Source organism: Ambystoma mexicanum, chromosome 4q (assembly GCF_040938575.1).
Source record: "Ambystoma mexicanum isolate Mex_15411 chromosome 4q, UKY_AmexF1_1, whole genome shotgun sequence".
NCBI classification, from domain to species: Eukaryota; Metazoa; Chordata; class Amphibia; order Caudata; family Ambystomatidae; genus Ambystoma; species Ambystoma mexicanum.
Window position 1 is genome coordinate 652,718,901 of NC_090928.1, and position 13,021 is coordinate 652,731,921.

At 46.8% G+C, this 13,021-nt stretch overlaps 1 protein-coding gene across 1 annotated transcript in view; it reads left to right on the forward strand.

Annotated features, from left to right (window-relative positions):
- Positions 1–13,021, forward strand: part of ERLEC1 (endoplasmic reticulum lectin 1) — a 1,019,547-nt gene that overhangs the window by 489,883 nt on the left and 516,643 nt on the right. Inside the window, exon 8 of the mRNA XM_069608229.1 lies at positions 6,455–6,587. Coding sequence (XP_069464330.1) covers positions 6,455–6,587 — 133 coding nt within the window. The remainder of the gene's footprint in view (positions 1–6,454; positions 6,588–13,021) is intronic.

Consider the following 13,021-nt stretch of genomic DNA (forward strand, 5'->3'; position numbering starts at 1 on the left):
ACAGAGCAGGAGTCCAAGAACTCCTTAACCTTATGCGGGTTACCATCAAACTGTCCTCCTGGTAAGGGTCCTGGAGGAACGTCTGAGCAGTGTGGGATACGAGGGGCTGCAGCCTGTTGGGCCGTTTGCTGTTGGAGCTGTCTTAAGGAGGCATTCTCATGCTTTAACTGCTGTACTTCAGTAGTTAGGGATTGAACAGCAGCAATCAGCTGTTGAATTTGTTGCTGCTGTTGCTGATCCATGACTTGTGATTCCTATGTTTCTACCCAGAGTACTAGGAACAAAAGATAACACGGGCGTTGCTAACTGTTAATTGTTTTGTAAAGACAACAAAATTGTTCCGAAATACACTGGGAAGAAACAAAAAACCACCTACCTGGGGATATATAGGGTGAACAGATGCCTGAAGAAACCCTGGTGGATCTTCGAAGAGTAAGAGAAATCCCCCTGAGAACTCAAAGGACCTGCAAGAGCTTGTCCTTCGTGAAACTCTGAGGGAAACCCTCGTGGGGAATAAAACCCTGGAAGAGCTGCTGGTGGGCGTTGTCTTCCTGCGGAGACCCGGTGAGAAAGCTGGTCTGGGTATTCTTCTGGCTGTTAAGACGAGAGGCCTTTGAAACTGAGCTAAATATAGTGGGTAAAATTAACACAGTTATTCCTGAAAGTAAGGAAAGGAGAAGTTCCTATAGAAGATTCTAAGAGCTTACCATGTGTTAAACATGAAGAGTGCGGAGAGGTAAGGAATCTCCGTCGTGTTGCAAAAGTAAGATGGCACTATGATGAGGGAAAGAAAAGACCCGTAAGATTTAGGGTGGATGTATCTAGTTCTATAAGAGTAGGATGGACTAGGAGAAAGCCTACCCTTTCACTTCCAAGTCCTTTTGAGCCAGCCTGAGTGGATGAGGAAAATCTGGAGGTTCCCAACAAGGTATTGCTATAAAGGAAGGATGAGGAGTTAGAAACAGAAGTCCGATAGCCGGGAGTGATTGAAGAGAAGTAAGATGAAAAATAGATTAGTACCTAGAGACTCCCTAGAGGGAGGTATGGAGGAGATTCTGGGTCTAAGCGTGCTTAGAAGTAGAATCGATCCCGGAAATGCCGGAAATAAAAATGAAAGGTTCCGTAATGCCTTCTGAAATAAAAGGGCGGAATGGAGAACAAGAACGTGAGTAAAGTAGACAAAAAAAATGGTTGAGAGAAAATGTCTTCGTAATCCTAGTGAGGCGAACTTACGAAGCGTGTGCCGGCTCCTGAGAGAGTAGCAACGCATCTTCCTTCTGTTGTCGCTGGATTATAAGAGAGTGAACAGGAATTGATGGTGGAAGGTTGAGAGGCTTCCTGGGAATTAACTAGCCTGCACTGTACGCTAGCGATGGTAACCGCTGCGGCGGCCATCTTGGAATCCGTCTCAACTAGACTGTGGAGTGGACGATTTCCTAGTGCAGAAGTGGCGCCCATGTTGGAAATAGGTCAGAAGGCGAAATGCACATTAGAAACCATCACAACTTGTCACATAAAAACGAACTATGCAGGAATCAGGGTTTAATGAGGACATTCTTGCTGTTAGGAGAGAAAGGTGCACTGCCGAACGCCGCTGGCGCAAAGATCCATCCAATATAACGTTAACCAACTATAAATGTTTGGAGAAAAAAAATACAAGGAGACCATGATTAAGGCTTGTCTGACATTTGCAACCACAGGATCCAGAATGTAAAATCCTGTTCTAAGGAATTGTTATCTATTCTCCGTGAGTTTAAGACCAAACCCCCACCTTTGTCAGTACCAGTGAAAGACAAGGAATGGTGCCAGTCCATTCACAATGCTTTTTCTAATAAGGTCCTTTTACATCAGGTTAATATCCAACGGATAAAGAGCATCTGCCCTTCCTTGGAAGTAACGACGAATGACCTTAAAAAGGCTGTGTCACCCGAGACAGTGCTTCCTGTCTTCAATTTTACTTCATGCTCTTAATCATTTATTATAGACACTATCTCAGGTATGAAACCTACGTCCTGTCAGAGTGATGTTTGCCCTTTTAGTTTGTTTATAAAGTGCAAAGATATTCTTGGCCCATGGGTAACCAAGTTTATAAATCACTCTTTCCCAAAGGGCATGGTTCCTCTTTTCTTGAAGGAGGCGTGGGTTACCCCTCTTTTAAAAAAGGAGTCGCTGGATCCTTTGGTCTTGGATAATTATCGTCCCATAACGAACATGCCTTTCCTGTTAAACATATTGGATAATGTGGCACATGCTCAATTTCAAAACGTCTTGGAGTGCAATGAGATTTTACTGCCCCATCAGTCCGGTTTCCGGAAAGGGTATGGCACGGAGTCTGCAATGCTCGACCTGCAGACCAATCTACTTCAGAACATGGACCAAGGACAATTATCGGCCCTCATGCTGCTGGATTTATCCGCAGCATTCGATCACGTTGATCATGCCTTACTTGAGGACAGATTCGTCATTGGCCGGGTGTTCTTCCAAAACTGCCAGCTGGATCTCTTTCCCAGGAACTCAAGGGTGAATGTAGGGGAAGTTTTTTTTTTCTGAACCTTCAATTGTCAACTGTGGGGTGACCCAGGGATCCTGTATTTCTCTGACATTGTTTAATGTCTATCTGATCCCGTTTTTGCTTTTACTGGTCAGCCTGGGGGTTCAGGTGGCTAATTATGCAGACAAACAGTCTGGTTCATATACTGAGGATGCTGCCAAGCTGGATAGTATCTATAAGGCCATCCATGTGTGGATGGCAGCCAACTCCCTGGCTTTAAATGCTAGCAAAACAGAGCTCCTAATTATAGCCTCGACCTCGAAGTTGAGGTCTCTGTCACCAGAGTATAAAAATGTCTTACTCTTAGGCATACTGATCCCGGTGGCGGAAAAGGTAAAAACTTAGGGGGTTGATCCTGGATGCCGAACTGTCTGTCTCATTATGTGGCTTCCATTTGTTCCTCTTGTGGGTTGATTACAAAGCTTTTGTGTAGCATTCACCCCTTTCTTTCTCATGAGAATTTAGCCACCCTGGCATCGGTTCTCATTAGCACACAATTGGACTACTCAGTGGCTGTACACATTCCATCATAGCTGCCTTCCAGGTTTCGCAGAACGGCGCAGTATGCGCTGTTTGCGGTCTTACCAGACGAGCCCATGTTACTGTGGTCAGCCGTAACCTACACTTGCTGCCTGTTAAACTCAGAATCAAGCATAAAATCATAACCATTACTCACAAATTTGTGATAAACCCGGCACCCCAGTGTCTTGCAGCGCGCATTCAACATGTTCCATCGAGCTCTCTGAGACCCCAATACTGTCTTGGACTGGTTAAACCCAGATTTAGGTTGGTGAAGGCTGTGGGGCGCAGTTTCAGTGTGCAAGGTCTTAATTTGTGGAACTTGTTGCCTCCGACTTTGAGAGCTGTCAAAACAACAGTTGAGTTAAAAAAAGAGCTGAAGATGTTTCTTTTTAATCTGCCACCTGATTAGGACTTTCTTTCCTTGGAGACGTCCCATGTTGACCCTGAGCCTCGTCCCTGGTTTTTCTTTTCGCAGCGCACGTCGTGTGGTTTTATGTGTGCATGCTCTGAGGTCCATGGGCATGTGGCGTGATGTTATAAGAACTTTTAATAAATAAATAAATAAAATATCCTCCTAAATCGACATCACCAGCGTCTGATGTAATATCCGACCTGGCATACAAAGGTGAATACCTTCCTTTAAACTCAAATCAACAGCTCAATCACAAAGTAACATCACTTTTACACGCTCTAAAATTGCACCTGAATAAGCGGCTTAGAACTGATTAGGTCAAAAAAGTTGATGACCTCTGCAGCATGGTCACATGTTAAGACATTATCAAAGGCTATGGACTTCTTAAATCAGACAGTTAAAAGTGCTCGATAATCGGCCCTGGTTCAATGGGCTCTCATGCATGACCACATATTATGACGTATTCAAACACACATGATGCCTTTCACTGGTATGATTATTAATATTCTATCATAGTCGTGAAGAACCTTTATGACAAAATTGCATTATCATAAAATCACTAACGAATTGCTGGATGTTGTCACTTCTACCCGAGGGGGAGACCTTTCCCGTGAGGCCAGGCAGGTGCCAGATAATGCCCCTTGGTGTAATATAATGCAGGAGGATCCCCACCCTCCACCCCCCAGGGAGAAGGACGGCCCTCTAGGGTACAGCCCTTGTAGGAACGTCATCCTCCCCCCGCCCCCTCACACATTCTAACCTCTGGTTCCACTAGTAACCTCTTTGTAGACAGAACTATGTACTGTTATAAGGCAGAATACACTAAGGTTCTGGAAAGTACTGAGAGGAAGATGATTATCAAGATCCTAGATAATCCAAGTACTGGGGCGAGTTTGCCACGCAGAGTGATAAAGATGAAACCAATGAAAGAGAAGGAGGACTTTTACAATGGGCCTAGACACTGCTGGCAACATTGTATGCAAATCACCAATGGATAAAACACCTGGCCACGGGCATCCGCAGAGAATGGCAGGTGTGCTGCGCACCGAACGCAGGAGATACGAACCTGCGTTCGCTGATCCGGAAGGAGAGAACTCTGAGGATGCCAGCAGTCTGCCGCGTCTGATGATCGGGAGGTCTGTAGGAGCATACTGATGCCCATCAGCGTCAAGAGGAGGAAGGAATGCAGCAGGCAGTCAGAAATGCCATTGCATGGCTGGAGGAAAAACAAGACACAGGAGAAGCCGAACAGAAGCCCTGGTGATGTGTCGAAGCCCTCAGCAAGATGGCACAGGAGACCCGGAGGGGATGCACGGTGGCTTTCCAAGAGGGCACATGCAGTTTTCCCTAGATCCCTTTTCAACCCTAACGTTTGGGTGGCATGGCAGGTGGCAAAAAGCCTATAAACCTCCTCCACCTTATATCAGTGATGAAACGAAGCCCGTTTATCACCAGGGAATCACTGAGGACCCCAAGTACCATAAAGAGAACTTGAAGGCGAGCCCCTCAAAAATGTGGTGTGGATAAACCCACAGAGAGAGAAACCAGGGTCGTGGACCCAAACCAAGAGTGATGAGTCCTCTTCCTCGTGGCAGTACTTGGCAGTAAAGTGAAACAAGTGGACCAAACCAAAGAAAAAGAGAAGCCAGGATTGCAGGCCCTCCTAACACTCGAGTTGGGTGTTGTAGGCTTGAAGCCTAATTAAGAGAAGGCCAGGGGAATGAAATCATCCCCTGGTTGTAAGAGACTATTCTAAAATTACCAGGAGAAGGGATTCATTCTCCTGGTAACTCGGACCAGGAGTAAGGTCCAGCAGGCCTGGGGAAGGGACTCCTTCCCCAGGGGTATCTGAGACCGAGCACCAGGAGAAGGGAAGCATTCTCCTAGCCTATCGAGAAAGTATTGTTTGGAACTTTGCGGCCTGGGGAAGGGAGTCATTCCCCGGGCTATCACTGGACGACAGAAGAAGGGAGGCAGTCTCCTGGCCCACCAAGTAAGCATTGTGTGGAGCTTTAATCCTCAGGAGAAGGGAGTCATTCTCCAGGGACCAGAACAATACTGCCTTATTAGTTTCTAGTGTAATGGGCAGAAGTAAGGTTTTCTTGACACAGGATGGTGGACAATTTTGCTATGACAGACATCCTGCCAATCACCTTCGTTTTTTTAGTTGAGGCAGGGGACCCCCTCTTAGGAATAAGGACAGATAGCTTTTCTCTTGCTTTCTGATTTACGTAAAAGTCTTTAGCCGCAAACATGCCACCTTTGTGTTAGTTTCCTTTTTCTGCACCCTTACATCACCTACAATAAGTCCCAAATTAATTGACTCAGACAAGGAAATTTGTGAATGCTCACAGAACATTTCAAATGATTTCTCAAATGGCAATTGTCTTCTCTGAATCCGGTCTACCATAAATGTACCATGCATATTAATGCATGAACTTTGTCTCATTGACTCACCAATGTGTCAAATGTTAGAATGCAAACTAGCACCTGAAAAATATGTTGAGCATTACAAATGGTTCAAGAATAATTGAGAATTAATTGTTACGCCCCAAATGCCCTGTACGGAGTAAAGTCTAAATTCACAAATATGTTTCTGAATTACACAATATATATAATCATCACTACTGTTTGCAGAAGGAATCCTAAGATCCAAACAAATGACCCAAAACCTCCCAGGTGCCCTCTGCATTAGCAGTCTCATATTGCAGTGAGCTAACGCAGTATCAGTTTGGAGAAACATTTACTAGTGAAGAACTTAATTTGTATTCCCTGACCTTGATGTACAGTAACCCCTCTTATTTTGGTATATCCAGTGGGAAGATAACACAAATGTCCAATAATTGACTGCTTCCTAATGTAGCTGAATTTGTTCAAAACTAGGATCCTTAATGTTAATAATTAGCTATGATTAGGATGTAGTTACTATAAGTATTCATTTGGTTGTAATGTATGCTTGTTTTTGACAGGTTCAGATCTTCACCAGTAAATGACATATTTTGTCAGTCACTTCCAGGATCACCACTCAGACCACACAGTCTTGAAAAGCTAGAGCAACAACAGCAAGAAATGCTGAAGCCCCCCTTCAGGAAGGTGAAGGAGGTATAACATATATATTTATTGTAATTAAAATGTTCTTTAAATGCATATTTTTAATAAGCTGCATGAAGTTCTGAGATTGATGACCTTTTAAATATTCTCAGATATCAAGTTGGGGGAATTATGAACAAGTTTATCTTTCACCTTTAATTTTGTTTTCCAAAGCTCTTTGATGCTCCATGCCATTGGCTGGCACATCAGAGAACTTTGCACTTTGGATGCCTAACCATTGCAGATTGAGAGGGAGTGGTAAGATGGTGGGTACTAGCCCCTAATCGAGAACTCTTTAAACTTGTTTCTCTTTTACTATTGTTTGCAAACCAACAATATCTGAAGTACTTGATGAAGATGTAAAATGATAATCGTTGAACCAGTTCATTACATAAAGTGGGCGATATCAGTCAGACTAAGGGATATCAGTGATTTGAAAAGCTCTCCTGTCAGGAATATTAATATTATCTGTAATACTTCCTCCTGAACTAACTTTAGCCCTAATGACAGGATCAAAAGAATAGTATATGGCGGTTTTGTTGAAATGCATTTGAAAGTGATACATTTGTTTGACCTGAATTTTTTGTGTGTGTGCGCGCATATATTAGTTGTGTATATGAGAAGGTGTGGGCAGGCATGAGAGAATTATCTTGTTAAAAGAAAAAAAGAACAAAATGCAACAACAAAATGTAGGGTGGCTAACTTTACCACTTTCAAATGTGTGTTGATGAAATAACATAGAACCCAATAGAATGCACATGAGTCATAATTATCATGTTCACAAAATATTTCTTAACTTTCAGTATTGCTGGGAACAACAGGTACTGAGGAAATTGAAAAGGGATACTGAAAAAAGTTGTCTGGATGGCTCAACTCAATATATGTCAATGTATCTCAATGGCATGTATTTCGCCAGTCTTGGGAGCACAGTGCCCAGTTTGCTTCTTGACAGACTGTCCTAGGGCTATAGTGCCATGTTCCCGTCTTTATAACATCCTACCAGCAAGTACTTCCTCCCTCTTGCTGAGGGTAATTGTCGAGTCTAGATATCACCCTCTAACCACACGTCACCATCCAGGGTCGAATAAATGCTGATCAACGCACTCCTGCCACTAAGTATTCCCTCTTCCTTGCTTTGGGTTTTTGTCAGGCTGTGATCATACCACCCTTCCTCCTGGGCTTGTGCAGTTCAGTGTCTCAAACCTGAAATGGCCCAATATTCTCACCTTCTGGCGTGGTTGCCATCCAGGGTTGTGCGTAAAAATTCCTCTTACGATCCAGCAACCCCTGGCAAAAACAGCTGAAGTCTGTCCTGGTGTCTCCCAGAAAGAACCAAACAGTTTCCCCTCTTCCTGGCTCGAACGAAGGCTTCTTCACTCTCTAGTCTGACTCCAGGTTTGTGCCCTGATGACTGCCCCCAAATGCAGATCTCCAAGCTCTCTTTGTATAAGGCTCCTGGCTAGCTTGCTTAACTAATAAAAGTCCTTTTCCCGGGTACTCCCACTTTCCTAGGCTGCAACTGGATATTCCTTATTCCTCATTCTTTCCCTTGTGGTTTCTCTTTCACTAAGGTTTGACAGCCACCTCTCTTCATTGTTTCTCTGTTGGCGATTACATTTAGTTATTGGTTGTAAGTCCGAGGGCTTACATTTCCAATCTGCCATTTTGAAGTCAGGCAGAACTGTAATGACAGCCTTTCTGCAATGACTGAGACCATTTCCGTCATTTCTTGTCAGCCTGGTGGGTCTCTTTGTCTCTTAAATGTGAGCCAGCAGCACTGAAATATATGCTCTCCTTTTGAGTGAGAGTTTAATAAATGTTTGTTCCTTAAACAAGAGTACAGCTAAACGGAGGTGCTGTCCACTGGAGTGGTAGTCTGATGATTGTGTTTTTCTTCTTCAGCTGCGAGTTTGTGCACCATAAGGTGCATGATTAAAAGCTGATGTCTCCAGTAGGCATAGAATTTCTCGAACCAGCCTCTTTAAAAGGAAATTTGTATCCATAAAAGTGAACTGATTTGGAAGATGGTGCAAGGTATTGGGGACAGTGCCAGGAAGGCAACTGCCAATGCTGGAGTCTTTTCAATATGTTTATTTTGAACAAGGCAGGAAACAAATACAGTTGTACATCACTGTGACCTTCCGGACACCTTTAATCACATTACGAGCACTCTACCTCCCACTTCCCTATCCCAACCCCGCATGCTCGCCCGGGTTACGATCCCAGAGGGTGGCGCTCCCCTCCCTCCCCCCTATGCCTCGCACCCTCTCTCGGAAGTGTCTCTGCTATCCAGAATCTGCTTAGCTTGTTGGGGCTTTTTTATAGGGGCTTGTATATAAGAGCTGGGAATTTTTGGTCGTAGTCAAGGAATGGGCCCCAAATGTTCTGAAAGCGATGGAGAGTACCTGCCTTTGCCGCCGTCACCTTTTCTGCAATGAGGATATCCCACATTTTGGTCCACCATAAGGGCAGGAGAGGTCCCTCTCTGGCTTTCCAGGAGCGGGCGATAGTTATTCTTCCTGCTAGAAGGCATTGGGACAGGAGCTTGGCTTTGGGCCCTGACCTTGAGTATATTCCCGGGATTGGAGTGCCTAGCAAAATGGGTTCAGGCTTTAGGGGGGAGCGTCGTTTGGGTAATATCTTCACTGAAGTTCAGGCATTGTTTCCAGAATTGTTGGGCTTGTGGACATGTCCACCACATGTGGAAGAAAGACTCTGTGTGTCCACATTGTCTCCAGCATGCTGGGTCCAGGGAACTGTTCATGTGGTGGAGCCTCAGGGGGGAATAGTACCAGCATAACAATATTTTGTAAGCACTCTCTCTGTTGGTGATGCAAGCTGAGGAGGAGTGTGCCCGGGACCATATATCTCTCCAGGCCTGGTCCTCTATGGGATGGCCCAGATCTGCCTCCCACTGTGCCATGGCGCGGGTTTTAGATGGGAGGAAGTCCCCCTGGAACCGTTTATATAGGGCCGAGATCTTACCTCGGGCCGGAAGGTCCACCAGGGTTAGTTCCAGTGCTGTAGGCGGGCAGACTGCTGCAAGACGAGTCTGCGGGTGGGAGCATCAGTGGCAAAGCTGGATGTAGGAAAACCTGTAGGTCTCCTGCAGTTGAAAGGTCTCCTTGCATTGTGCGAACGTGCGCGGTTCCCCTCCTTCAAACAGTTGCCCCAGTGATTCGAGGCCCCCCGCGATCCAGTTCTTAAAGTTCCGGGGGTTCAAACCCTGAGAAAAAGTTGGGTTGAGAAAAATTGGCGATGAGGGGCTCAGTCCTCTTGGGACCCCTTTTTTCCTTAGCGCCTTATCCCATGCGTCCACGTGTGTCTCGTGGCAAGCAGTAGTCTGTCCGTCGCATAGGTGGCGGGATGTGCGGGAGGAAATGCAGGGGGAGGGCAAGGCGAGACTGTTCGAGTTCCACCCCCCTTGGGCAGTCAGAGGCTATTCGCCAGGCTTGGGTGATTGCCCATTGTGCTGCCATCTGGTAGCCTTGTAGGTCGGGTACTCCTAGACCGCCCAGCCTGGCGTTCCCCAACATTGTTCTCAGAGGGATTCTGGATTTTTTCCCCCGCCAGATAAAGCGCAGCATATTCCTTTGGAGGTCCCGAAGGGCCGGGGGAGGGATAGGCACCGGGAGTGAGGAGCAAGCATACAGGAATCTGGGGAGAAGGTTCATTTTACCGGCAGTGATACAGCCCATTAACGAGATTTCCTGTAATTTCCATCACTTCAGGTCATCTGCCAGTTCCTTAAAGAGAAGGGGGGGAAGTTCATGCGATAGACCTCCCTTGGGTTCGCCGGAATTTGGACCCCCAGGTAGGGGATTGCTGTGGTTTTCCACTGAATGGGACAAAGCGGGGTCAGGGTTGCCTTCTCCGACGGGTTCAGGCCTATCCCAAGAGCTGTAGATTTGTTAAAGTTGGTAGAGAAGCCAGTAACTCTTCCATAGTCCTTTATCTCGGCCAGAGCGTGTTTCAGTGAGAGAGGGCTGTGAGATGGTGAACAGGACGTCGTCCGCACATAAGGCCACTTTATGTTGGGAGGATCCGACCTGGAGCCCCCTGATAATCATTTAGTCTAATTCTTTGGGCGAAGGGTTCCATAAACAGGGCGAATAAGAGTGGAGAAAGTGGGCATCCCTGCCTGGTTCCATTGGTTAGGGGGATGGGGGAGGAGAGGGTGCCATTCATTCTCGGGGATCTGTAATTCGCCAAAGGCCTCCAGTATGAGGTTCATAAAGGTCCAGTCTACTTTATCGAACGCTTTGATGGCGGCAAGGGCTAGAAGTGCCAAGCTTTGGGAGTTTCGAGTAGCCAGGTCCACCAGATCTAGAGTTCTACGAATGTTGTCACTTGTTGCTCTATTTCTAATAAATCCGGTCTGGTCTGGGTGGATTATATCAGACAGGATGCAGGAAAGGCGTGTTGCCAGGACATTCGAGTAGATGTTGGCATTGATGTTCAGTAATGAATTGGGTCTGTAGGAGGCCGGATTTGCTGGGTCCCCCCCAGGTTTAGGCAAAAGGATTGTAATAGATTCTTGCATGGAGGGGGTTATGGTGCCCGTGCTCCGAAAGGGAGTTGAAGAGATGCACCAAAGGTGGTAATAGTTGATGCCTGAAGATTTTGTAGAATCTAGTGGTGTATCCGTCTGGCCCAGGGGCTCTGGATTTGAGGGTTTTTATGGCCTCTTCGACCTCTTCTGCTGAGATTGACGCGTCCAGAGTGTCTGGGGCTGAGGGCTTCAGCTGCGGAAGGGTGGCCTTCCGCAGGTATTCTGTCTGCTCCTGCCAGTTGCGCGACTGTGCGGACATTACTTGTACGAGGTGTTCAGTCGCTAGTCGTAGTTTCTCCGGCTCTGAGTATTGGGTCGTGCCCTGGGGGTCACGCAGTCTGATAATGGTGTTATTCTTCTTGATTTTGGCGACTTTTGCTACCATTAACTTGTTTGCTGTGTTGTTCCAGACATAATAGAATTGTTTGGTTTTCGCTAGTAGTTGTGCCGTGTGTTTGTCATAGTGCGCCTCAATCTTCATCTGCGCCGTTCGGAGCGCTCATTGTATTTTGGGGACCAACCTTTTTGTATATGCCTCGCCTCCACTTCTCGGAGGTCTTCCTCGAGAGCCATACAAGTTTGCCTTCTGCTTCTGTGGTACGCCACCCCACGGGCTATTAGTTCCATCGGATGACTGCCTTCATGGCGTCCCAGGTATTGGCCGGGGAGGTGTCCTCATTGGGGTTTTCCTGGAAGAAGTTCGAAATTGATGTTGCTATAGAATCCCTGATTGACATATCGTTCAGCATTGGGTCATATAGTGACCATTTGCGGCGGGCAGTGGGGGTTGGGTCATAAGTGCGGATCTCCATGGTCACCGGGGCGTGATCTGACAGAATTCTTGATCCAATGGACACTTCATTTGTGAAGGCGAGTACCTGTGGTGATGTCAGAAGGAGATCAATCCTTGAAAAGGTTCTGTGGACATAAGAGTAGAAGATGAAGTCCGTTTCCGAAGGGTGCAGCACCCGCCATGAGTCGACCACTTCCAGGGTCCTGAATAATCGTGGCAAACCTAGGGCCAGGGCGGTGTCTCCAGAGGATGCAGAGTGTGACTTGTCCTTCGAGGGGTCTGGTACTCTGTTGAAGTCCCCGCCCATCACGATCTGGCCCTCCGCAAAGGGGATCAGGGCGATGGACAGGGCCTCGTAGAATGCGACTTGTCCCGTGTTCGGGGCATAGACCGAGATGAAAGTGTATAGTTGGTTCAGCAGGAGACACTTCACTGCTGTAAATCTCCCTTGCAGGCAAAGTTTAGTTTCCAGTACCTGGGGGTTTAGCCCCTTCTTAAAGAGGACTTCTGTGCCTCCTTTCTTGCTGCCACCTGAAGCAATGAATTGTTTAGGAAATCGTTGGTAGCGCAGGCACCCGAAGTCCGCTGGCAACAGATGGGTCTCCTGGAGCAAGGCCACTGCTGCCTCCTCATCCTGGAGCTTCTGTAGGATAGATTTACATTTGGGGGGGGGGGGATTCAGCCCCCTAACGTTACGGGAGATGATTTTCAAAGTGCTATGGTCCCGAGTAGGGGCGCAAGGGGGGGTTTCTGGTGAGTTCAGGTGAGAGGTATAGATTAGATTGAGGTCAGCCATTGCTCACAAAGGAAGGACTGGCTGTTATCCTGCTCTTGAGTTTTTAGTCCCTGCCTCCAACGGGGAGGCTGGGTGTTAACTAGTGGGGAGGCTGGCATTGTGGGGCCGGTGCCACCCCAGGCCAACTGGGCCAAGTAACAGAGGTCAGCCAACATGGCTGGAACTTGTGGCCAGACTATAGCTGGCATTCCAAGGATCTGTAGGTGTAACCTTCCTCGGAAGTGGGCAGGAGCCGTGGGGGGAGAGGCCCGCTGCGGTGGGTGTCTGATGGTGTTTTTGCGGGGTTTCAATGTATGGCGTCATGT